Source organism: Gracilinanus agilis, chromosome 2 (genome assembly GCF_016433145.1).
Source record: "Gracilinanus agilis isolate LMUSP501 chromosome 2, AgileGrace, whole genome shotgun sequence".
NCBI lineage: Eukaryota > Metazoa > Chordata > Mammalia > Didelphimorphia > Didelphidae > Gracilinanus > Gracilinanus agilis.
In genome coordinates this window covers 544,928,319-544,955,614 of record NC_058131.1, presented here as the reverse complement: position 1 = coordinate 544,955,614, position 27,296 = coordinate 544,928,319, and the positions used below count along the sequence as shown (strand labels likewise).

General features: G+C 40.6%; 1 protein-coding gene across 4 annotated transcripts in view; it reads left to right on the top strand.

Annotated features, from left to right (window-relative positions):
- Nucleotides 1–3,201: 3,201 nt before the first annotated feature.
- Nucleotides 3,202–27,296, top strand: part of SLC27A2 (solute carrier family 27 member 2) — a 79,701-nt gene continuing 55,606 nt past the window's right edge. For 2 of the 4 annotated variants that reach the window (XM_044665177.1, XM_044665176.1), the window contains exon 1: nucleotides 3,762–4,599. In XM_044665177.1, coding sequence (XP_044521112.1) covers nucleotides 4,122–4,599 — 478 coding nt within the window. In that variant the 5' untranslated portion in view covers nucleotides 3,762–4,121. Of the gene's footprint in view, nucleotides 3,471–3,761; nucleotides 4,672–27,296 lie in introns of those variants that run through there. The other 2 variants (XM_044665178.1, XM_044665175.1) reach the window with 2 other exon arrangements.

Below are 27,296 nucleotides of genomic sequence, written 5' to 3'. Positions count from 1 at the left end.
TTATTATTCTTTCTCTTCTGAACTTCCTGATGCTGAGTAGCCATCATTAGCCCAGCAGCTTCTCAGCTTTATCCTCGCGCTCAGTGTCTGTTCGCAATCTATTGGCTCCTGAGGTCTGAGTTCTGGTTTTTTCCAAGGTCAAGCCCCCTGGTGGGCCCTCTTGCTTGATCCTCTGCTGGAGGTTTCTTTACAAGTCTCAGGGCGCTGCTTCCACAGTCGTATACCCGTCTGCACTGGTTCCCCACTTAGGCTTTAGTTCCTGGCTGTGTTTGCCTCCACCCACGCCTCTGCTCAGCCGGCACTCTCTGCGCCCAGCGTCCTGCTCCGGCGTGCGCGCTCAGATTTCGCGTGCTTTTTTTGACTTAATGGGGTCCTAAGTCTAGCTGCTCTCAGGAACAGGTCCCGGAGCTGCTGATGACTCGATGGGTGCCCCAAACTTGCCCTATTTCTTTTTAGCTGGGTTCGGAGCTATAGATGAGTGTGGAGGGGTTGGGGGTGGGGCGGTTGCTCAGCCCGCGATTGAGTGAGAGCCCTTTATAGCCTGGAAATGTCTCGATTCCACGTACCTTCCATGCTGTGCCCTGTTGTGGGGTTCCTCCGTTCGTCTGGACTTGTTTTTATGTCCCCTTGAGGAGTTTTGTGTGTTTCGGTCAGGAGAGGTTAAGAGCTGCTTCTTACTCTGCCGCCATCTTAACCCGGAAGCCCCCTATCACTATTTTTTGAAAAAAAAAAAGGAATTAAGTTTTTCAGACTCCCAGTCCCAAATACTCTAAGTATAATCCCTTTCAGAGAAGGGAGGGCCAGAAGCTGAATCTAGTAGGTACTAGAAGAATGGAGAAATTGTAAGGAAAAAAAGGAACAGAGGGTAATAAAATATGGATAATGTGAAGAATCAAGATTGACAAGAAGAACAGGGTAAGAGAAGTGTATTGAATGACTGCTCTCGAAAGAAAATGTTGTATCATGGAGAGAAAATTTGTCCTAGAATCAGAAGGCCTTGGTTGAAAGCCTAGAACTAACAGGAGCAAATTATTTCATCTGTCTGAACCTGTTGCCTCTTCTGTTAAATGGAGATAATGTCTATATTACGTATCACAGAAAGTCCAAGTTGGAAGGAATATCAAAGGCCATCTGATATAACCTATACCTGAACAAAAACCCCCTCAATAACATACCGAACAAGGAAGAATGCAGCCTTTGCTTAAAGACTCAGGTTCTTCCAAGGCAGCCCATTCTACTTTCAGATTGTTCTGTAAGGATATTCTTTTTCTTATATCATACCTATATCTGGCTCATTATAATTTCCACATATTCCTTCTAGTTTTGGCTTCCATGGCCAAGAAGAATCAGTATAATTACTCTTCTACAATATCCTTTCTTGTAGTTGAAGTCAATTATCTTTAAACTCCTTTCTCCCTTACTCCATCCACATCCCTCATCAAGTCTCCAAGTAACACGTTCTAACAATAAAATGCTCTTGATACCCTTATCCTTAGAGGCAGCTAGGTGGCGCAGTGGATTAAGTGCTGAGCCTGGAATCAGACAGACCCTAAATTCAAATCAGGTCCCAGATGTGACTACAGGCAAGTCACAAAACTTCCTTCTGCCTTATTTTCCTCAACTATAAAATGAGGATAATAATAGTACCTACCTCCCAGAATTGTTGTGAGGATCAAATGTGAGAATAACTGTAAAGAGCTTAGCACAATACCTGGCACATAGTGTTATAGAAATGTTAGTTTTGTTTGTTTTTAATTACCTTCTAGGGTTGTTGTAAGGATCAAATGAGATAGTTTTTTAAATGTTTGATACAAAACAAGGATTGAATAAATACTAATTTCCATCCTTCCTTAGAGAAGATTTTTTTAAAAACAGGCACTATGGTTTGGGGGAAAGCCCTAAACACCCTATCCCCATAGGCATATCCCTTAAAATTTCAGGCTCTATTTCTTCATCTGCAAAATGGGTATAATAATATCTATATAATTTTCCCCCAGGATTGTTGTGAGGATTCAATAAGATAACAAACTTTTAAATATCAGTTATCATGTAGCAACTAGGTGGCACAGCATGGTGCCCAGCTAGAGTCAGGAAGGCCTCAGTTCAAATTTGGTCACAGACACTTCCTAGCTTCCTGATCCTGGGCAAGTCACTTAACCTTGTTTGCCTCAGTTCCTCATCTATAAAATGATCGGGAGATGGAAATGGCAAACCATACCAATATCTTTGCCAAGAAAACCCCAAATTGGGTCACTGAAGAACTAGACACAACCTAAAGGACTGAACATAGCACATCATTGCCCTCAATCTGCAAATTTTCCAGGTTACTCTTCCTAAAATTCAATACATCAAACAACACAATATTCCAGATGTGATCAGAACAGAGCAGAATAGAATTATCAATAATTTCCCTTATCCTGTCTCACAGCAGCCTTCTCTAAATGATAGTGTTTTTTTAACTGCTATGCCACACTGTTAACTCATACTGAGTTGGAGGTTCATTGCGTTCATTTCAGATCTTTTTCATTCACTGAGGATCATTTCGGATTTTTTCTATCTGACTACTAGCCATGCCTCCCACACATCAGATGTGTGAACCAGCTTTTTCAAACTCAGGAATACTATTTTTCTTTTATCCTCATAAAGTGCCTTCCTATTAAATTCAGCTCAGCTTTCTAGCGGATAGAGATCCTCTTGGATCCCACCTTTCCACTTTTTGTCACCATCAAATTTGATAAATATTTATTACCTACTTTAATCGAGTCATTGATTAAAATACTAAATCTCCATCCGTGTTTCAGTGAGTAAAGGATTTTTGTAAACTTATAAGCCCTATTTGAATGTAAGGTATTATGTAGTCTCTCTTTTAGGGACAAAGGGGAGGTCAAAGGAAGAGAGCAAGAAATTCTCTGAGGCTAGTGAAGTCCCCACAATACTCCATGGTGATTGCTATTGAGTAGCAGTCGTAAGTAAAACATTTACTGAAAAGGCATTGTGTACCAGAACCGTTGGACGGGTGGGGGTGGGGGAGACGTATTGCAAAAAAGTAATTGAAGAGGAGCAGTTTGCAATGCTCAATAGTTGGAGATTCTCCGCAGATACATCAGAAAGATGTAACAACATTCTCGCCGCCAAATCTGCGTAGCCCTGGAGCTTGACATTATCGTGAAATAAATAGGTATGAATTTCGGGAGGCTTAGCGGTACCTGTGTCAAGACGGTGCCCAGTTTCTGGCAGCGTTGGCAGGGTTTGCTAATTGGGCTACCCGTTCTGTATCTTAGCAACAGTGGCCTGCCAGACCCTATAACTGTGAAACTGCCAAGCATCAATAAAAATTACTCAGGCTACTTTGTACTTCGACTTGGGCAATGAAGGTCACCCTTAGAAATTGGAGAAACTGGAGAAAAGAAAAAAACCTCCAATAAAAGAGTTCGGAAACAGAGTTGAAACACCTTACTCCTGGAAAGAAGGTGGGTACAAGATTATTAGTACTAGCTAGAGAGAAAGTGGTCGCTCCTGAGAGTAGGGAATTGGGGGGAAGGGGAAAGGGAAGGATGACTGCAAAGATCCCGGAAACGCCGACTTTCTCCTCCCAGTTCGGGCTGGAGCGAGCTTTAGGTAGCCAGAGCCTAACTGTGACATCGTGCTTAAGCACAGGTAACCACCCACCCCACCGAGTGGGCGGGGCTTTCCTTGGGATCAATCCCCGCCGGGCGCCAAGAGCTCCAAGGAGCTCCACCTTCCCGGGAGTCAGCCTAAAACCCAGCCGACCTCTCCCCCCGGTCATCAGAGGCTCTGTGGTGCGTCCGATTTGGCATCTACGTTCTCGGCTCATCCTCCGCTTTTAGGTCTCATCCTTCTCCCTCCAATCCCCCGCGTTCCTATTAGAGGGTTGGTGCCCACCATCTCCTTGTCTCTAGTCTCCGAGAGCTTGTCCCCCGGTCTTCCCTGGCCCGTGTTCCCGCAGCTTCCCTGGAGCTAGCTCCCCGCCCTCGCTCCTTCCCTCCCACTCTCCCGCGAGCCCGCCGCCCCTCTCCCGGAGTTCGCCCGCCCCTAGCGTCGCGCTGCACGCCCGGAGTTCGCCCGCTGCCCTTTCGGGGACAGGGGGCATCGCCACCATCATGCTCCCCGCCATCTACACGGCAGTGGCGGGGCTGCTGCTCCTTCCGCTGCTGGTGAATCTCTGCTGCCCCTACTTCTTCCAGGACACTGGCTACTTCCTGAAGGTGGTCGGAGTGGCCCGAAGAGTACGCAGCTACTCGCGACGCCGGCCGGTGCGCACGATCTTGACTGCCTTCTTGGAGCGAGTGCGCCAGACCCCAAACAAGCCATTTGTGCTCTTTCAAGATGAGACTCTCTCCTACGCGCAGGTGGACCGACGGAGCAACCAAGCGGCCCGTTTGCTTCACGACCGCCTCGGACTTCGGCAGGGGGATTGCGTGGCCGTCTTTCTGGCCAACGAGCCGGCCTATGTTTGGCTGTGGATGGGGATGCTCAAGTTGGGCTGCGCCATGGCCTGTCTCAACTACAACATCCGAGCTAAGTCGCTGATACATTGTTTCCAGTGCAGTGGGGCCAAAGTGCTGCTGGCCTCTCCAGGTGAGTCCAACCTTTCACCATGCGTCCACTACAGTCCTTTCCTCTTCCCGCGGATGTGCTGCTCTCACCGCAGTAGGTCAATTGAGTGTATAAAAAACCGTCTCCTTTGAGGGGCGGGAATGGGAAAAGATGGCACAATAATTTGCCTCTTAGAATCCTCGGCTTCCTTCTGAAGCCTCAGCCATCTCCGTAGCGATGTCTAGCCTGATGCAGCCAGTTGCTAGTGCCTTTCTCCTCCTTAAATTACCTAAATTACTAATTATTTTCGTATTTTATCTGTTTGTGTCATTTCCTTCCGCCTTCAGGACAGATTTTTTTTTGCCCTTCTTTCCAAGGACCTCGAACAATGCTGAGCACATTCTGAGTGCTTAATAATATTTATTCAACGAATGAATGAATGCAAAATTTAGGGGCCGTGTCCAGCATGAGGAGTATAGTCCTGTGACTGTGGAGAAAATAGAGTATATAGTTCGGAGCCAGACTCTTTCCTTGCCCTATACCTCTGAGGTAGGCAGCTAGTGATAATGATCAACATACACCTGCTATGCCTTAGTCATTGGAGATACAAAGGCAAAAAGTTCCTGCTCTCAAGGAGCTCACCTTCTAATGGCTTGAAAACATGCAAATAGCTACAGTACATACCAGAGTTGGAGAGAGTAGATGGGAAGAAAAGGGAAAGGCCTCCTGAAGAAGGTGGGAGACCCATTTGGAACTGTGCCCAAAGGATTTTAAAACTACATACCCTATGGGCATCTAGGTGGCTCTGTGGATTGAAAACCAAGCCTAGAGAGTGGAGGTCCTGGGTTCAGAAACTCCCTAGATGTGTGACCCTGGGCAATTCACTTAACCCCCATTACCTAGCCCTTACTGCTCTTCTGCCTTGGAACCAATACACAGTTTTAAAAAAAAAAAAAAAAAACTGCATACACTTTGATCCAGCAATACTACTACTGGGTCCCTATCCCAAAGACTGACAAAAATTGAATGAATGTCAATCAGTTGGGGAATGGCTGATCAAGTTGTGGTTTTTGGTTTGAGCCAGGTTTTGAAAAGAAAAGAGGTATCCTCAAGAGGCAAAGGTGAGGAGGAAGAGCATTCAGGTATGGGGAACAGGAAGTAAACAAAATGAGATGGACTTGTGTGTAAGAGAAAGCAAGTAAGCTAGTGCCCTGGATCATAGAGTACAGTGAGTAAAGTCTAAGAAAACTAGAAAGATAGGAAGAATCCAGGTTGTAAAGAGTTTTAAAAGACAAAGAGAAGAAGTTATATGTTTATCTCAACACTGAATGCCAGCATATTCCCCTGAAACCCTCCAGATATCAGGAAAAATCCAGGAAGTCCTTCTAACACATCTTCTATGGTGAATTTTTGGTAGGATGTTGAACAAGCAATCTAGAACGGGCAAGCACCAAAGGGTTATAATCTGTGTATTAGGGCATTGAAATGGTGCTGTTAAGAAGAGTACTGGGACTAGAGACAGGAAGACTCATCTTCATGAGTTTAAATCTGGGCCTGAACAGATACTTGCTAGCTGTGTGATCCTGGCTGAGTCACTTGGCCCTGTTTGTCTCAGTTTCCTCATCTGTAAAATGAGTGGAGAAGGAAATAGCAAACTATTCCAGGGGCTTTGCCAAGATAACCCTAAACGGGGTCACAAAGAATTAGAAATCACTGGAAAAAATGAACAAATCATTGGGGGAGAACTTCCAAACCAGCAAGTTTAGGAAGCCATTTGAACCTTTGTACAAGTCCACAATCTTATACTAAGCCCTTACTTCCTAATGGGCACTTTGCTAAATGTTGGGAATGCAAAAATAAAGATGAAAAAATTGCTCCTTTTAGGGAGCTTGGAGCTATCGAGGGGAACAGGGGGAGGAACATAAGTCTTGTGCACACATAAGTATAATAAGCCAATAGTGATCGGAACTATATGCAATGGAAATGTTCAAGGAAGGAGAGAACACTTTCAGTTTAGACAACTGAGAGAGCCTACACAAAGGAGATGGCAGCTGAGTTGAATCAGGCTGGAAGATTCTGAAAGGCAGAAAAAAGAGAGCATATTCCACACATAGAACATGGCATATACAAAAGTCTGGAGGCAGGAGATGGCATATCAGGTTCCATGAACACTGAATAGTCTGGTTTGGCAGGAACCTACAATGAATGAAGAGGAACAATATGAAATAACATAGGCCAGAGCCACATTGTGATGGGCTTTGATGACAGGCTAGTTCAACTTAATTCAACAAGGATCGAATCTCATCTCAAATATTTACTGGCTGTGTGACCATGGACATGTCGCTTCAATTATCTGGCCTTAGTTTCTTCATCTGTAAAATGAGGAAGTTGAGCTTAATGACCTCTAAAGTCTCTTCCACTTCAAAAATCTATGATTCTAAGAACAAGCATTTATTAAATGCCTACTATGTACTTGGCACTGGGCTATGACAAAAAAGTGAGACAGCCATTCCCTCAAGGAGCTTACATTCTAATGGGGAGACATATAGGTTTATAAAAGTATATAAAGAATACTAAAGAGCAGTGGATAAAGCACCAAGCCTGGAGTCAGGAATACTCATCTTCATGAGTTTAAATCCAGTCTTAGACTATAACTGTGTGATCCTGGACAAATCGCTTCACTCTGCCTTGGTTTCCTCATCTATAAAATGGGCTGGAGAAGAAAATGGCAAACCACTCCAGTTATCTTTGCCAAGAATATCCCAAATGGGGTCATCAAGAGTCAGACACAACTGAAAATGATTCAGCATCAAAATACAAAAAATAAGTCAAATGAATTCAAGACAACTAGCAGCTTGAGTCTGGTGGGATGGGAATCAGGAAAAGCTTCGTAAAGAAGGTAACTTCAAGCCAAATCTTGAAAGGAAATCAGGGATTCCAAGAAATGGAGATATGGAGGGTATGCATTTTAGGCATAGGGGGCAGCTAGTGAAAAGGCATGGTAATAAGAAATGGCTAAGCTGTATGTTGCATGTGAGAAGGATGTAAGAAGACCAGAAAGGCAGGAATGAACCAGATTTTGAATGCCAAACAGGGGAGTTTGTAGTTGATTAATAATAATAATAGCTCATATGTCTAGAGTGGTTTTTTCTTCTTTTTAAAAGTTTTCCCCATTTTTCCATATCCCTTCCAACATTTGCCATTTTGCCCTTTTGTCATTTAGCCAGTCTGGTGGGTAAGAGATACCTCAGAATTGTTTTGTTTTGCATTGCACTAATCAGTAGGAATTTAGAGCAGTTTTTCATATACCACATAGAGCTTTCATTTCTTTATCCCCAAACTGTCTGTTCATATCTTTTGTCCATTTATCAATTGGCTCCTAGTCTCATAAATTTGACAAAGTTCTCTATTTTAGATATGAGACCTCTCTCTTAAGAGCCTGTCTATGAAAAATTTCCTCCAATTTTCTGCTTCCCTTCCAGACTTGGCAACATTTGTTTTATTTGTACAAAAACTTTTTGACTTAGTGTACTCAAAACTATCCCTTTTACACCTCACAATATCCTCTGCATATGGTGAATAGTCTTATAAAGCCTGTCTTTTTTGTTATCCAATCACTTTAGTCATATCTGACTTTTCATGGCCCCATTTGGGATTTTCTTGACAAAGACACTCAAGAGGTTTGCTATTTCCTTCTTCAGCTTATTTTATAGATGCGGAAACTGGGGCAAATAGGGTCAAATGACTTGCCCAGGGTCAGACAGGTATAAGAATCTGAGACCAAATTTGAACTAAGGTCTTCCTGACTCCAGATCGGGTACTCTATCTACTGTGCCATCTAGCTGCCCTAAAGTCTATCTTGGGTAGGATATAAAAATAGTAATAATATACTATTATATACTAGATATAATAATATAATAATCCTAATAATAGTGGGATAGAGAAGAGGACACATAGGAGAGAAGTGAAGGTAGACTTGGAAACTAATTAATTGAATGTTGGAGAAAGGAGAGACAAAAGAGTCAAAGATGCCACAAAACTTTTCAAACCTAGATCACTGGAAGAATACTTATGCCTCTGACAGAAATAGGAAAGATTAGAAAAGGAGAAAGAGAAGAGAGTAAGGAGGAAGAGGCAAGTTAGGGAAAGAGTGGTGACATGCCTGCCAGCCGGACTTTCAGGAAGAGAAATGGAGCAAACAGGGCAGCTGGGCAGCTCACTGGATAGAGCACCAGACTTGGAGATGGGTGGTCCTGGGTTCAAATCTGGTCTCAGACAGGTTCTAGCTGTGTGACCCCAGGCAAATCACTTAATTCCCAATTGCCTAACCTTTACTGCTCTTCTCTCTTGGAATCAATACTTAGATTCAATTCCAGGAGAGGAGGTAAGGGTTATTTTTTTAAAATGTAGAACAAGCAGTTAGACAAGCAGGACCACTGATCTAATATATCAAGTCAAAGATATTATAAAATGTTACAATCAGAACTGAGTACAGAAACTGTGTTAAGGGGGTACATCAACATGAACTTGAGAGTAGGAAGGCAGCTTCCAGGGGTGGCGGGGCATGCTCTAATAAAATCTGGGCCCTACAGTGATTCTGGCCTTGGGCATACTTCCACACTCATTCACTAGCATTAATGCTAGGTGGCTGTTGGTCTCTGGGTAGCCAACTGCCCTAGGCTAAGATAGCAATCTCCTTTTCACACGCTCTCTCTCCCTAGTATAGCAGGCTTCTCCTTTTGTTCTACTTTCCTAATTTTAACTGCCCCAGAGTTGGTCAGACAAGCATAAATTTTGTTGTACTAATAACATCTTCTCCCTTTGTCTTAAAAGACTCCCCGAATTCACCTGATTGCATTGACATTTGGTCCTGCATTTCTAGTCCTTTCACACTTGGTTATGTATTCATGCTGACTCTTACTCCTTTTATGATGAAAAGCCTTTCTGGTTGAATGGATCTGCTTGACATATCAATAGATCCTCAAATTTGTCTCTAATTCTTTACTGTATGCTTAGGTTGGAGGGAAAATAAACAGCTGATGCTTTGGTTAGGATTATAGTGGGGTGGGGGTGGGGGGTTAAACCCTTTCCTTCCATCAAAACTGTATATTGGTTCCAAAGCAGAAGAGTAAGGCAATGGAGGGTTAAGTGACTTGCCCCAGAGTCACACTGCTGGGAAGTGTCTAAGGTCAAATTTGAACCCAGGACCCCCCTTTCCCCAGGCCTGGCTCTCAATCCACGGAGCCACCTAGCTGCTCCCAGGTTATAGTTATCTTAATTTCTTCTGACTATCTCCTCTCTACCTATCTCTTTCAGGTGAAAGTGACCTCCCTCCAGTGTTGTTTTGATAAATGCTTAACAATCAGATCTCAAAAAAATTTTTTTGACATACTTATAGTCAAATTTGCATTTATTAACATTTGCTCCAACATTTTATCAAATAGAAATTCTAGATATAATTAGCAAAGCAATAAATTCAGCCCTGATTTATTTCCCATTTTTAACTTTAATTCTTATTTTATTTCCTATCTATTTATTTTGCCATTTTTCAAAGTATAAATGATCACATTGTAAATTGAACAATCAGCAGTTCTGAACTGGTTTGACCCTACTGCCTCCTTCTCTCCTCGGATTTCTCATAGCACTTTTACTTGGTTCTTCTTTCTCTCTTCACCTCCTCCCTGCCATAGGAGGCTGCTGTCGTAGAGGATAGAGTACTAGATTTCAAATCAAATCCTAACTTTAAGCACTTACTAACTGTACGACCCTAAACAAGTCCCTTAATCTCTTCTAATGCCATTTTCCTCATCTGTAAAATGGACATAATTATAGCACCTGCTTCTAAATGGACACTCTGAGTCTAAGAACAACCTTGGAAATAGGAGTTCCTCTTCCTGGAACAGGACTGTTTCATCTTTATATCCTCAGCACCTAGCACAGGCTTTGAACAATGGTAGATGCTTAACAAATGTTTGTGGAAATTTACATTGAAATTTGCTACCACCAATACCTTTTCTATAACTTAAATTTTGTTCTGCTACTCACTCAAAGGAGTCACTAACCAATGAATGATAAATGTGAAGCCGAAGAATCCGAGGTTACATAATAATTTCGGAGAATCATAAAATGTTAGAGGGGAAAAGACTTTACAGATTGTCTCCAGCTGTAGTAATCCAAGTAGTATTTCATCGGAGTTTGTGATATTTAAGGGGAAGAAAAACTGCTCTACTGAAAGAAAAGTGTTTTATAAAATAGAAAACAGAATAGTCTCACGTTAGTTATAAGTCGTTTTCATATTTGAATATGTATTCTGAAATTAAAATATTAAAATTCATGTACATATAACTTATTCTGTGGAAATGCATCATCATAGGTAGTACTTATAGCATTTTGAGTGTCGAAAAGCATTTTCCATATGTTATCTCATTGATCTTCATGGTTAGGTGCTATAATCTCCATTATGCAGATAAAGCAACTGAGGATGAGAGAGATTAAATGTTTTGCTTAGAAGTCACATAGCTAGTAAGGATCTGATGCAGGATTCGTATTTGGGTCTTCTTGACTCCCAAGTTCAATACTCTATCCGTTGTACTACTAACTGCCATATTTATGTGTATATGTTTATATGTGTATATATAAGCTTCAGTAGTATATTTTATGTGTGACCTTAGACACTTCCTAGCTGTGTGACCCTAGGCAAGTCACTTAACCCCATTTACCTAGCCATTGCCCTTCTGTCATAAGGTTGTTACTAAGACAGAAAGTAAGGATTTCATAAATAAAGGGCCACCCAAGTGGGATTTATCATGCAGGCAAAACTGAGCCCTTCCCAAACTGCTTAAGTCTCACGATCCTCTACATATTTGTGATAAATAGAAAATACAAGAAGACCAATCATCAAAGTGTTTCACAAGACTCAGCTGTATGTGGAATTTGTATACGGCCTTATTCCTTTCCTGAGCTTGAGAAACCTGTCTGAATGAAACAGACTCAAACACAAATCATTTGCTTTTCTTGAGGGAATATATGGAATATGGATGAATGTGGTTGTGTGTACTTTTTTTATGGCTCCCTTGGTAGGAATGCAGGCATATAGCACTAGAGCTGGAAGGGACTTCACAACTACCTTACTTTTTTGCAAATGAGGGAATGGAAATTAAGAGAAATTAAGTGGTTGACCCAAAGTAACACAGTTAACAAGTATAAGGGGTGGAATTTAAACTCCCAGGTCCAGTACTCAATCCACTATGCCATTCTTCCTCTCTACAGGGTATGATTGACAAGAAGGTATGATCCAGTCAGTCATATTTGGGATTTTTTTTCCCCTACATGAAATGATGATGATGAAAATAATTATTAAATAGCTTGTATTTACATAGAGTATTGTATATCTTCAAAGCACTTAACAACAACACTAAGGTAGCAGATGAATTCATCGATATTTGGTAAGTTTATAACTTTGCCCAGGAACTTCTTAAATATGATAGAATCCTGTGGCAAAAGAAAAATAGATAAAGTCAGAATATGTATTTGATACTATATAACATTAAAATTAAATTAAATTAAAATTAAAATTCATATAGCAAATACACTGTAACCACATATTCCAAGTTGACAACAAAAAAACTCTTGGGGAATAAATAATTTTTTCATTTTACTTTGACATTAGAAAAATCTGAGTTTACCTCAAACTGGGTAAATATTTTATAATAAAGCATTTTAAATCAGTCTCCCCACTTTCCTTCCATTTGATTACTTTGGCTCATTGGATCTCATTAAATTTGACTTAAAAGCTGTTTTTCTCATGTAGCATGTTAATGAAGAAAATATATTTCTATTACTAGGGGAAACCCCTTTCAATTCAAGCTTTGACATTGTATTAAATCTATAATCTTCGAAGAAACTTTTTTAAAACCCACCACACAGATTTAAGCAAGGTGGCAAATCAAAATAATTTTGATAGCTCAATGGAAACATCGTATTATTGAAAATTCTAGTATAATTTTTTGTGTATGTGATTTCGTTGTTATAGGGCACCCCCAGTAAGGAAACTCCAGCTACCAATGAAGATCAGAACCTGCACCTCTCTCTAAGATATTGAGAAGTTAAATGATTTGCCCAGGTCATAGAGGCTGTCAGTTTCAGAGACAGAATTTTAATCCAGGTCTTTTAGACTGAAGCTGCCTCAGTAGACTTAATAATCTAGGACTTCGTTATTATTAAAGGTTGGGAGACAAAGAAATCTATGGTATTACAGCGAGAGAAATGGGTGTCTCACTTTGTGCCTGTTGGAGCAATTGACTTGACCTACACATTAATGGTTTTGATGGTATAGCATGGAATTTAGTAATGGGTTTTTTGTTGTTGTTATTGTTATTGGTTAGTTTGGTTTGGGTTTGTATGAACATTCACAAGGTTATCACTAAAGAAAATAAATCTCTCTCTGGCTCATAGCAAAGAGAGAAAAACTGGGCTCTTGGGTGCAGAATCCCCAGAGCCAATATTCCATTTATTAACCTTCACTTTCCTTATTACCATCAAAGTCCATAATGATACAAGGTCCTTTGTGGGCCTCACTTTCCTCATCTTTAAGATGAGGGGGATCAGACTCAATGGCCTCTCAGGTTCCTACCAGTCTATGGGAAAAGCAAGGATCCAGAGAAGTCAAGGGATGGGCAACAATGCTTCCCTCCCCCTTTCACAATAGGTGGTCTTTATCTTATGTAGACCCACTCACAATCAGGGTTTAAAGACTAAAGGCACTCCTCCCCTCTTCTCCTGCCTCAGGACTGGCCATGGAATGTCACTGAAAACTGTTGGCATCCTGTTTGTGTCATTTACTCCCTGAGAACAATGAGTGTTCAGGTCCATAGCTAGGGCCAGCCATATCCCTAGGTCATCCCTTCTAGCCCCTGCCCTCCTCACCACTTAAGACCTCAGGTATAGTCTTCTCCATGGTTCCAGCCTCACCAGCACAGTGCTCTCAACATACGTGACAGTGGAGGCCTTCTGGTTTTACGGCAACCAGGCTAACTAGCTCTAAAGATTAGAAATGGGAGGGAGGGCATGAGACCAAGGTAGGAAGGATTGGGAAATTAGTAGGTTAAAGTAGAAGAACTCTGACCATCAAGTAGAATATGGATTGCCCAGAGCAGATCCCTATATTTACCTTATACATCTCTCACTTTCAGCACCTGCCCAAAGTGATCCTGGAATGAAATAGCAGAAAGAATACTCTACTGGGGTCTGGAGACCCATTTGAGTCCTAACCCTGTAACGCCAGAAATTTAATTTAACTTCTAGCTTTTAAAATGGCAATAGGTGGCAGCTGGGTAGGTCAGTGGAATGAGAGTCAGGCCTAGAGACAGGAGGCCCTGGGTTCAAATCTGGCCTCAGCCACTTCTCAGCTGTGTGATGTTGTGTGGAGATGGAAAGCATGGAATCCCTGCAAAGATACAGGGACAGCCTCACCCAGAATTCCAGGGGACCCCCCTGGAGAACTTTGGGTGAGGGGACAGTTGAGAGGAATTGGCAGTTACTTGGTGGAGGTTGAAGTGAGCAGACACCCTGCTTACTACTCCACACTCGGAGATTCACTTGAGAGGCCATAGTGGCATAACCAGTGTGGTTACTACATAAGGATTAGCCTGTTTAGTAGGGTTAGTTTATATCAACTTCATTACAACAAATATTTAGTGACCAATTTAGTGATTTAGTGATCAACAAGCCTGTCAATCTGTGGCTCTTGACTTGAAGCTCTATTTGGCCCTGACACATTTATCTGCTTCTCTAAATTATCTGTTATTATCATCATAACAGTGACCCTGGGCAAGTCACTTGACCCCCATTGCCTACCCTTACCACTCTTCTGCCTTGGAGCCAATACACAGTATTAACTCTAAGACGGAAGGTAAGGGTTTTAAAGAAAATGGCAATAAACCTTTTTTATTAAAATGAAGGGACCAAAGTAGATGCTCTTTAAGGACTCTTCCAACTCTAAGCTATATATGAGAATTTATGGAAACAGGCTAGTAAAGTGGAAGGAGCACTAGAGCTGGTATTAGAAAACACAAGTTCAAATTCTACCTTGACCTCTTAATATCTGCAGGACTTTGCACAAGTTACCTATTGGGCCTCAGTATTCTTGTCTGGAGAATAAGCAGATTGAATTATGTGGCCCCTTTTAACTCTACATCTACAATCCTTTGAGTTCCAAATGAAGCCAGCTAGCCAAACTTCTATACATCTCTCCCACTGATTAACAGTCAGTTCAGTGAGAGAGGTGTACAGGATGGAATGAGCTGCATAAAAGTGAATATTATCTGGGGTAATGAAGATTCAAGGATTGTAATAAAATATGATATGTAGCTAATCTGAAGGAATCTGCTAAATTTAGGGCCGATCTCTTAAGGATAATAATTATGAAATTAATAATAGCTATTATTACATTATATTTTATTCATTTACTGTTGGTAATGATTGAAAGATAGTTGGGTCCTCCCCCAAGAAGCTGTATTTCCTGGGAAGAGGGAAGGAGGAAGGGGAGAAAGTACAAGTAATAAGAACTATAGATATGAGTTTTAGTAGGCCCTAGTAACACTAGCAATTGACACCTTGACCAAAAATATCCATATGCATTTCTGCATTTATTTGGCTATATCAAGACAACACCGCAATTGGCTATATCAAGACAGCACATGCCATCATCCGGTAGCTTCCTGCTCTACTCATTCTTGCTAAATAGATGGTAAATTCCACTATTTCTAGCTGCTAAAAGGCTAAGTGCTGTCATTGTCTTCTAAATTTCACTGCATTGGGATTGCTTTTCAGTGCATTATTGCTTTACCCTAGTTTCAACTCCATTGAAACAAGGATTATATGTTTAGAAAATGTTTGGTTTACCATCTCTGTGACCCTTGTGCAAGTCACTTAAGTTGGGATTCCCATTACTCTTCAGTAAAATGAGGAGGTTGACATAAGAACTGTTCCTGCTCCCCCAAACCCCTAAAAAAATTAGTGTAAGGAGAAAGAGTTCAATCAGAATCCATGTCTTAAGCAAAAAGCAAATAATGCAGTGAATAGAAGTGAAGGCAGTTCTTTATAAATCAATTGGTTCAAGTCAATCTCCACCAAATGCTCTTCCATGAAACTAACTGGCCATTTAATTCATTAGGCTAGGGAGCAGTCAGTTCCTTCAGAGCAGTGGCATTAGTGGGAGAGACATTTGGGGATAGCCAAATGCCCGAGAGCCCAATCCAAGCACTAATATTGAGCCAAGTGGAGTAAAGCCACTGGCGTGTGAAATGGAGGGCTGGACTGGGCTGGTTTCAGGAAAAGTGGATGTTTGTGGCATCACAGTTATAGAATATATCAATATTGTTGGGAAACAAGATGCTCAGGGTAACTTTATGAAGAGGGCACTGGTACAAAACCCATCATTATGACATTTCCCCTCGGTTTTTTCTGTGTTGAAGACTAACCTGAGTAGAAATTTAACTTTATTAAGTTAACCTTTTGACTTCATCAATCCTGTCAAAGGTACAACTTGGATGTGGTAAGGAATCCGTTTGTATGTCAAGATAGATTTATTTCCTACTTCTCTTCAAGGGATGGTTGGATGAGTGGAATCCTTCTAGATTACACCCCACCTGATGGTTTTCAAACTTGACAATTGCTAACCGACAAGTTAACAGCAGCTGTAATTCTATGCCACTGAGAAAAGTAATACATCCAACATAGCACCTCTAAGAGGCAATTTTTTCAGAATGGCTTTTCAGGCTCTCTCCGATGGCAGGGTCAGCACCAGCAATTTCTTCTTCTTGCCTTTTTCAGTTAAGCCTTCAATCTTGGCATGACCCTAAGTTCAAATTATTTTTCACAATCACCCCATACATTTTATTCTTGATACTTCAGTTTGTTCATCACTCAAAGGAAGGACTGGGTGGCCTCAAAGGTTAAGATAAAGGGACGTGTGTAGACTCCAGTGGTTCCCAAACTTTTTGGGCCTACCGTCCCCTTTCCAGAAAAAATATTACTTAGCGCCCCTGTCACATACTATCACCGCCCCCTTACAGTTATTCACCACCCCCAAATGCACCCATGGCCATCACCGCCTTCCTGGATCGCTGCAGCACCCACCAGGGGGCGGTGGCGCCCACTTTGGGAATCACTGACTTAGACCCAGAAGGATTCTGAAAATGCCATGAAGCCTTCCTCCCCACATCCTATTCTTTCTTTCTACCTCCTGTCTATTCTCGACTTCCCAGATCTAATGCTTCCTCCTCTAGGAAGTCTTCTCTGATCTCTACATACCCAATGGAAAAGGGTTATCTTCTTCCTCCAAACACCCATCCTGTTGAACTTTTACTGCCTTGTACTTGGAATACGTCAGCAAATCTTTGATCCCATCCTTGTAGTGATGCAGATACCAACCATTCTACACCCTCTCAGCCATTGTGGCTCTTATCCATAAGGGAGTCAGTTTACTCACTGGAGGCTTCCTTCTAGATCTTTCACTATTACATCTCAGTGTTTAGTACTTTGCAAATAGGCACTTGATAAATGCTAAAATATAAAATTACACTAATGGGGAGCAGCTGGGTAGCTCAGTGGATTGAGAGCCAGGCTTAAAGATGGGAGGTCCTAGGTTCAAATCTGGCCTCAGACACTTCCTAGCTGCATGCCCCGGGCAACTCATTTAACCCCCATTGCCTACCCTTATCACTCTTCTGCCTCGGAACCAACACACAATATTGATTCCAAGATGGAAGGTAAGGGTTTTTATTTAAAAAAAAGAAAACTACACTAAGGCATTTGTGACACCCTGTTTTTATTTTAATATCTAAAGGCAATCTAAGAATTACAACTATTAGTTCCCTCTCTTGGACAAGTGCCTCACATCGACGATAAAATAGCCAACAGTAATTTTTAATAAATATGATAAAAATTGTAATTCTTCACACCCACTCCTCCATTTTCTGACAGTCGATCTCTATCGCTATAGAAGTGGAAATGACAAAGGGCCATATTTTTTCTTGATTTCATGGGTTGCCGTGGCTAAAGATTTCATCATATAGTAGCTAACCTTTCATCATCAACCTGTGGCTGAATCTTTACATTCTTAACTAAGCTGCTAGTCCCTCGACAGCCTCGAGTCTATCACCAGGACTGTATTTGGTGCCTTTGTAGCTTAATAGAAACCCCCAGAGTCTGAACCCAAGATTGGCTTCAGAGTAGGACATCTGTAGGAGATGCCAAGGGCAATACAAGCCCAGAGCATCGAGTCATCCAGGTTGGCTGGTCCATGACCACATGTAGTGGTATCACCTTATAAAATAATAGGAAAATAAGTCTGCAGGAGGCTTTGCATGAGACGAAACTTTAGCCAGAGCATTCCAAGAGCATTAGGGGAAACGACACGGGCATGTGTTTGGGGTGTGCCAGGTTGTCTTAAGTCCATGTTCCTATTATTGCTTATAATAGCAACCTGGGATTGTCTGGGATCCCAGAGTCCATTAAAATAGGGGCAGTTCTCCCAGCCTCTGGACCACCCAATTGCTTTTTTCTTTAAATACTGACTTTCTATCAAAGTAACAACTCTTAAGACAGAAGGGTAAGGATTAAGTGACTTGCCCAGGATCACACAGCTTAGACATGTCTAAGGTCAGATTTGAACCTAGACCTTCCAGGTGTGGTACTCTATCCACTGAGCCACCCAGTCGTGCCCACCCCTCACCCCCACCCACCCCTGCCACTTGCTTTAATGTTCTTTCCATTACCCTCCCTTCCTCTAAAGGAGTTTCTAATGACAGTTATCCCATCATAGAGGGCCCACAACGATACTATTCCAGACTGTCCAGCTCTACCTCGCCTATGGTGATGGCATCTCAACTTGGCAGAAGCCAGTTCCTGTTGGGGTTGGGTGAGCTGTCTGCCCTCTTCCTTCCTGCCCATAGGAGTTCCTTACCCTTGCCCAGGGATTACAGCCAGCTGTAGCCAGCCAAGGAAGAATCACTTTTTACAGACATGTTTTCCCTCTGGCTCCTTTGGCCATTTTCTCTTCTGTAACTCAGATGGCCTGGGGCTCTACTTCATGTATGCAAGGAAGGCAAAAAACTAACAATTTTAAAGGATATTTGTTCTGCTAGTTTCATCATCATTCATTAAACTTCCCCCACAGCTCTTTGTGTCAAAGTGAGGGGTTAGGAGAGCAGGGTCCATTTGGATTTGATTAAAGTTTGATTAAGAGGAGTACTTTGGAAAGTCTAAATTTTTTAAATTAATTTTGACTGTTAACTTTTTAAAATAAGATTTTAGTTTCTTTAGTTTGCTTGCTGAATAAAAAAAATGTTAGCAATTGAATGTTCAACAAATGTTCACCTTTTTAAAAATTTTAAGTTTAAATTTAAATTTAAAATTAAGTTTAGGGGCAGCTGGGTAGCTCAGTGGAGTGAGAGCCAGGCCTAGAGACAGGAGGTCCTAGGTTCAAACCTGGCCTCAGCCACTTCCCAGCTGTGTGACCCTGGGCAAGTCACTTGACCCCCATTGCCCACCCTTACCACTCTTCCACCTATGAGACAATACACCGAAGTACAAGGGTTTAAAAAAAATTAAGTTTAAATTTAAACTTAAAATTAAGATTAAATTTAAATGTAAAATGTAAAATAAAAAATTAAGTTTAAATTTAAATTAAAAATTTAAGTTCTCTGGGTGTATACTGTAATGAAGTATGCTATTTGGGCCTGTGAACTGGGAAAACAACAGTTAATTGGAAAATGGGAACACTTTTCCAGAATTTCTATTACAATGTAATCATACCTTTAGTGATGCGAAACTACCACACTTGAACTCTAATGTCCCAATACTCTATGTGCTGCATGTGGAAATGAAAATGGTACTTAAGACAAAGTTGAGAAATGTGGTTGAAACAAACCAAGTACGTACAAAAGAAAAAAATCTCTCTTGGAAGTTGCATCGGTTTGTAATACATCAAAGGATTGATTTTGGTGAGGGGAAGGTAAGGGGAAGGTACTACTAGATTTACTGGAGAAGGAAATGGCAAACCATTCCAGTATTCTTGCTAAGGAAACCCCATGGATAGCTATGGTCCATGGGGTCATAAAGAGTTTTCTTCCTCATTTCTTTAAAATTTTTCTGATCGCTTAATCCCCATTGCCTAGCCCAGTAATGGGCAAACTGCGGCCCCACAGGCCAGATGTGGCCCCCTGAAATGTTCTATCCCGCCTCACGACATTATTCCTAATATGACGAATAAATGAGTAGGATACAATACAATGAAACTTCAAAAGAGTTGCTTTAGAAACAGATTGACAGATGAGCATTTCCTTTCCTTTGGCCCCCTCTTTAAAAAGTTTGCCCATCACTGGCCCCCTAGCCTTTACTACTCTTCTGCCTTGGAACTAATATATTGTGATGATTCCAAGATAGAAGGTAAGGATTTTTAAAAAAATCTTTATGAGATGCATATCAAGGGTACTCTTGTTGAAAATGTGAGAAGGAAACAAGCAGGCTTTTGTAGAAAATTTTCCACTGCAGACTACATCTTCATAGATGCACAGCTGGCTGGTACGTATAGAGAGTACAAGATCTTTCTGTATTTATTGTTTATTGATTATTTTAAAAAAAGAAAGAAAAGAACATTTGACTTGGTGTGATAAACTGAAGCCTAGAAAGCTCTTCTCCAGCAAGGTTTCTCCCATGCCTATGTCAAAATCATCCAAAATTCCTAGGTGAATGCAACCACAATAGTAATTATCCATGTGATTATCAATGTAAAAGAAGCTATAAAACAGAGAAACCTACAAAGAGTCTAAACAGAAGCAGTCCTATAGAGATAGTGAAGTTCTCCAAATGCTCATGTTTTTGGATGGCATAGATATGGCGACAGATTCTGAAGGACAGACTAAGAAGCTGCTAGAATTAATAGAAAGCTTACTGCATCAAACCCAGAGTATTTCAGAGTTGCCCCAGTGAAATTCAAGACCATTCAAAAGAGAACACTAAATAAAGAACACAGAAAAAATATTTAAAATGTCCATTTCTTGATATATCATGATTTACAGTTTGATGGGAAATCTTGTAAAGAAAGGCACCAGTGATGGGCAATAAGTATGACTGAGACTTGAAAAGGAGAAAATAACTAAAAGGAGAAAAAATGGAGAAAATAACACATTTTGCTAGTTATATTGCACTTACAGCATTTCCAAGCTGCTCCCTCACACACATGTGCATGCACACACGCCTGAGCACATACCTTTCCATACTAGTAATTTTTCCATAATCTTTGGCTACAAACCATGGAACCAGCATCAACTCCCAAAGAATCAAAGTTATAGATATGGCATAGTAAGCATCATGACTTGGTTACAAGAAGTGTCGTAAAATCTCTCATCCAGGAAATGCCTGATTGGAAAAAGGGATGGGCAGTCATTTAAGGGGCATATGGGATAATAGAGGGATTGTCTGAGTAATGCACAGGTGCCTATAAAATGCCTGAGAAAATCCTCTAACTTGTTTGGGTTTGTCTTTGATGGAGAATTTATAAGAGGACATGAACAAGAATTAAACAGGATGAGGTTAGTGCATTGCATGTCGGAGTACTTGTGTCTGTGGATCTGTGGATCTCTTACAGTTAGGAAATAATCACATAATTCTCTCCCACCCTATTTCTGGGAGCCTTTTTTTTCCTATATAAAATAGAGGGGGAGAAGGAGAATTGTTTTAGCAAGTAAGTTCAAATTCACTGGCATATTTAGTTTAGGAGAAAAAAGCCTCCAAGAGAAAATTCATAATGAGAGCTCCACTGAGAATGTCTAAGAATGCATATTTTATGTAAGTGAAAGAAACAGAAAGAGGTCAGTTTAGAAAACAAGTGTAGACTGGTTCATTGAAAGTTGGTATGTGACTGCTATTGAAGCTGTGACCTGACCACTCAGAAAAGCCATTTGGATGGGTGCAAGAAAGTCTCTAAGATGTCCAATATTCTTTGTCTCAGAAATCGCACTGCTAGGGGGCAGCTGGGTAGCTCAGTGGATTGAGAGCCAGGCCTAGAGACGGGAGGTCCTGGGTTCAAATTTGGCCTCAGACACTTCCCAGCTGTGTGAACCTGGGCAAGTCACTTGACACCCATTGCCTACCCTTACCACTCTTCTGCCTTGGAGCCAATACACAGTACTGATTCTAAGATGGAAGGTAAGGGTTTAAAAAAAAAAAAAAAAAGAAATCCCACTGCTAGGCATTTGCCTCATCATGGTCAAAGCCAAAAAATTCCCATCCACATCCACATCTTCATACTAGAACTTTTTTTGTGGTAGCAAAGATAAAGGAAATAGAGTAAATGCTCATCCGTTAGGAAATGCCTAGACAAAAATGTAATGGAATATTATTGTTTGACAAGAAATGACAAATGTGAAGAATTCGGAGGAGCACTGGAAAATATGTTTGAATTTATGCTGAACAAAGTGAGCGGAACCAGGAAAAAATATATACGATTATTTCAATAATGGAAGTCAAGAGAACAAAAAACCCAACTGAACACTGCATAATTACAATAAATAAACTTGTCTTGAAAGAAGAGGTGAGAAAATATATCTCCCTTCCTTGCTTAGAGAGGCAGAGGTCTGTTATAACAGAATATTTATGCCACTGTGTTGTCATATTGATTAGTTTTTATTAATTTGCTTTTAATTTTTTTCGTTAGTTATAAAGGATGATTCACCGAGTAGGGGAGAGATCTATTCAGAAGAAAAAGTAATTTAAAAGCAAAAAATACAATATCGATAAAAAATGAAGATTTTTTTAAGGACAATTGGTTCAGGATTTTCTTTCCTTTCTTGGCTCAGGGACAGAAGTATCTTTTCTTTAATCCTCATCTTCTGCCTTGGTATCATTTCTGAGATAGAAGAATGGTAAGGGTTAGACAGTTAGGATTCAGTGCCTCACCCAGGGTCATACAGACAGAAAGTGTCATGTATTTTCCTTTTAGACAATGCCAGTGGAAGTAACCTTGCCACAGATTCCCCCAGTTCTCAGAAATAACAGGTCTAGTCTCTGGAAAACTAGGAAGTCAGAGACAGATTACCAAGCTAAGATGAGGAAAACTGGAGGTCCGAGTCAATAGTGGCTTTGGGAGTGGCAGGAACATAGCAACCTGCAAAGACTGAAAAATAATATTTTAGGAGAGGTGGAGTTCTCATCGGAGTGGGGGCTTTATACATCTTAGCCGACGTATACTTGGCAAACTAGCCAACTCTTGGGTGCTCTGGCCACTCCTCCTGTGATAGTGTCTGATGGAAAACTTTGTAGGGGCAGGGAGGAGAGGCGGCCTGAGAGGGATGAGAGTCCTCCTGCCCCCAGCCACACTGCTGAGCCTTCCTATGCCACGAGAGAACCTAAGCCAACCTTTGGCCAGCCCTAACGAAGACCAAAGTACATTCAGCTCTAAACAAAATATTGCCTCACAGAAGAAACAGTTGTGGAACTAATTAATGAACTCAGCTGACTTCAAAGTAGGAGAGAAGAGAAAAAAAAATTCATTTTTCTTGATTTTCTTTGCAAAATTTGGAAAGCTGGGCAGCACGTGGGTGTGGGGAAGGCATGAGACCTGGATTAGTATGGACTTGAGTTAAACATTAATTAAAATTGAGGGACAGCTAGAGTACTGGGGAAGCATTAGGGTGAGAAGACCTTGTGCAGTTTAGTGGCTCGAGTTATTAGGGTGAGAAGACCTTGTTCGAACTCCACTTCCATCAGTTAACTATCCTACGCAACCTTAGTCAAATCACTTTCTCTCTCTGACTTCAGCTTTTCCATCTTAAAAGCGTGGAAGTGGGATTAGAAGGCTTCTAGGGTCCTTTCCAGCTCTAATCCAGACTTGTATTATCATTCCATCTCATTATTAACTTTAAAAGCACAGGCAAAGTCATTTATTCTCCCTGGGCCTCAGTTTTCTCATCTAGAAAATGGGAATAAGATGACCTATAGTAACTGCCTAAGGAGAGCCACGTGGCACAATGGATAGGCATCAAGTCAGGAAGACTCACGTCCCTGAGTTCAAATTTGGCCTCAAAAACTTACTACCTAAAAGAAAAAAGAAAGAAAAAAAAAACTTACTACCTGGGCAAGACATTTAACCTTTTAACTCTGTTTGCCTCAGTTTCCTCATCTGCAAAATGAGTTGGAAAAGGAAATGGCAAACTACTCCAGTATCTTTGTCAGGAAAAATCCCAAATGGAGCAGCAGCTAAATGGCTCCATAGTCAGAGAGTCAGGTTTAGAGATGGAAGGTCCTGGCTTCAAATCTCACCTCTGATATTTCCTAACTGTGTGCCCCTTTGTCAGGTCACTTAACCCTGTTTGCCTCAGTTTCCTCATCTGTAAAATGAGCTGGAGAAAGAAATGGCAAACTGCTCCAGTATCTTTGACAAGAAAATCCCAAATGAGGGGGCAGCTAAATGGCTCCATAGATAGAGAGATAGGAGGTCCTGGCTTCAAATCTGGCCTCTGATATTTCCTAACTCTGTGCCCCTTTATTGGGTCACTTAACCCTGTTTACCTCAGTTTCCTCATCTGTAAAATGAGCTAGAGAAAGAAATGACAAAATACTCCAATACCTTCACCAAGAAAACCCCAAATCATTTTACAGAATTTAGGTGTCAGTGGCCTTTTTGACTCCTAGATATTCCTTCTCCCAAACTAATCCCCATCTTTTGTCACAGTTCTCTTTTCCCTGACTGAATTTCTTTCATTTTCCCATCCTGATAGAATGCTGAACTCAACTGTGATTGATAATTGTTATTCTTCTTGTTCCATCTTTTTAGTCATGTCTGCCTCTTTGTGACCCCAAGTGGAGTTTTTTTTTGTTGTTTGTTTCTTTTTGGCAAAGATACTGGAGTGTTTGCCATTTTTTTCTCCAGCTCATTGAGGAAAACTGAGCTTAAGTGACTTCTCTAGTCACACAATTAGTAAGTGCCTAAAGCCAAATTTGAACTCAGGTCTTCCCCACTCCAGTTCCAGCACCTTCTGGCTGCCCCTGTGATTAATAATGCTTAATAACTAATATAGAGATACTTTTGACATTGGTTCCTATTTACTATCAATGATCAAAGTCCATTATTATGTTTCCTTTGTACTTAGCTTCTTTTTTTTTAACCCTTACCTTTTTTCTTAAAATCAGTACCAAATATTGGTTCCAAGGCAGAAGAGTGGTAAGGGTTGGCAATTTTGGTTAAGTGATTCACTCAGGATCACACAGCTAAGAAATGTCTAAGGTCAGATCTGAACCCAGAACCTTTTGTTCCCAGGTCTGGCTCTCTATCCACTGAGCCACTTAGCTGCCCCTGTACTTAGCTTCTAAAATGGTATTAAAAGGTAGTCATTCCACATGTAAAACCCAGTGGAATAGCGTGTTGGCTCATTTGGGAGGGGAGTGGTGGGAGGGGAGGGAAAGAACATAAATCATGTAACCAAGGAAAAATTCTCTAAATTAACCAATTAAATACAATTTTAAAATAAAATAAAATAAAAATAAATTTTAAAAAGAGATAGTCATTCATCTCGTCCAAAAACATAGCTTTTATGGTGAGTGATTCAGCCCATGTAAATAATGGTAATCCACCATTATTTGAGCCTACCCTAACTTTGAAGCTTCTTGAGACTCATTTCCTATCCTGAGCCCAATCTCATCATGCACATCTGGAAGTTACAACATCGCCTTACTCACATCACACATTTTTATTAGTTAAGGCTGCAATCCTCTGCTATGGAGGTTCTATAGCAGGTCCCTAGTTTGTTAAATTATTTATACCATTTACATTAATTAACATTTATTATTCCTCCCACATAGAATACTTTATCTTCAACCACCTGGCCCAATGTTCCTGTAGAGTTTACGACATGACCGTCATATAATATAATATAATATAATATAATATAATATAATATAATATAAAGTCATCTTCCTCCCAAGAAGTCTGAGCCAGTTACACAGAGAGGTCCTTATTTGCTGCCTCCCAGTCATTTTCACTCATTTCTTTTCTTTTTTTTTCACATTCCTAGTATTTTTACCAAAGCAATTACACAAAATGGATCATTTATTCTAAGGAAAACCACTGTTTTATGACTTAATGGCACATTTTTATTCATTAAAATAAGAAATACGGTTTTACAGGTGATGTTTCCCAATTCTATTTTATTTATGACGCATGAAAAATTAGAGAACAAAGCATAAAGAGGAGCTCTTGCTACCTCGATGAGCTCTTGAGTCATCTTCCCTCTGAGAATAGATTTGTTCACTTGGATGAACACAAGGNTAATATAATATAAATAATATAATTAATATAATTAATATAATATAATATATAGTCATCTTCCTCCCAAGAAGTCTGAGCCAGTTACACAGAGAGGTCCTTATTTGCTGCCTCCCAGTCATTTTCACTCATTTCTTTTCTTTTTTTTTTCACATTCCTAGTATTTTTACCAAAGCAATTACACAAAATGGATCATTTATTCTAAGGAAAACCACTGTTTTATGACTTAATGGCACATTTTTATTCATTAAAATAAGAAATACGGTTTTACAGGTGATGTTTCCCAATTCTATTTTATTTATGACGCATGAAAAATTAGAGAACAAAGCATAAAGAGGAGCTCTTGCTACCTCGATGAGCTCTTGAGTCATCTTCCCTCTGAGAATAGATTTGTTCACTTGGATGAACACAAGGCAAGACAATTAAGCACACAAGCTGCCTTTATAGTGTGGGAATAGACCACAAAGTTCAGATATCAGAGTATGCTGCAGATTGACTTCCTAAATTAATTAACTGGTTGTTGCCAGGCTCTAGAAAACTGAGTAGGGAGGCGGTGTGGTGTAATGCATAGCGAATTAGCCTCTGAGTCGGGCAAAGCTAGTTTTAAGTATTGAAATCATTTAGATTTTCAATGACCCAAACTCAAGAGTGCCATGTTCATTGACTAGAAACTTGACCTGCACCAATAGGAATTTCTTCCCTGAGAATTTCCTATGCCAGTGAATAAAAAGCATGAATGAAAAAATAATTACTAAGCATTTACTATTATTTAGTCATTTTTCCATCGTGTCCAACTCTTCATGACCCCATTTGGGGTTTTCTTGGCCAAAATACTAGGGAAGTTTGCCATTTCCTTCTCTAGCTCATTTTACATATAAGAAAACTGAGGCAAAGGAGTTAAGTGACTGGCCCAGAGTCACTCGTAAGTATCTGAGGCCAAATTTTAGCTCAGGAAGGATTCCAAGCCTGGCTCTCTATCCACTGTGCCACCCAGCCACCCAAGGGCTAAGGGCTGAGACTCCAGATGCAGAAATGAGAAGTCCCCACCCTCAAGGAACTTATAGTCTAACATGGGGACATGACACTTCTGGGAGATTGCTGTCTACAGACACATATTTTGGTTCAGAAAGTCATGAGGATCATGAGTAGAAACAGGGGGAAAGACTGGCAGATCTTTTGGGAGGGCAAATTTAGGGGAAAAAAAGTATTTTTAAAGCATTTACTTAGGGACTGTGCTAAGCATTCAGATACAGATAGAAAAAGAAAATAGTCCCTGCTCGAAAACAGCTCAGATTTGAATAGAGAGAGAAAACATATATAGGAAATTTTGGTGCAAGTCATATGTCCTTGATGCATCTTGTTTGGTGGCTTTCCATTGATAAAGCCATATCCTTTCAAATATTTGAAGGCTACT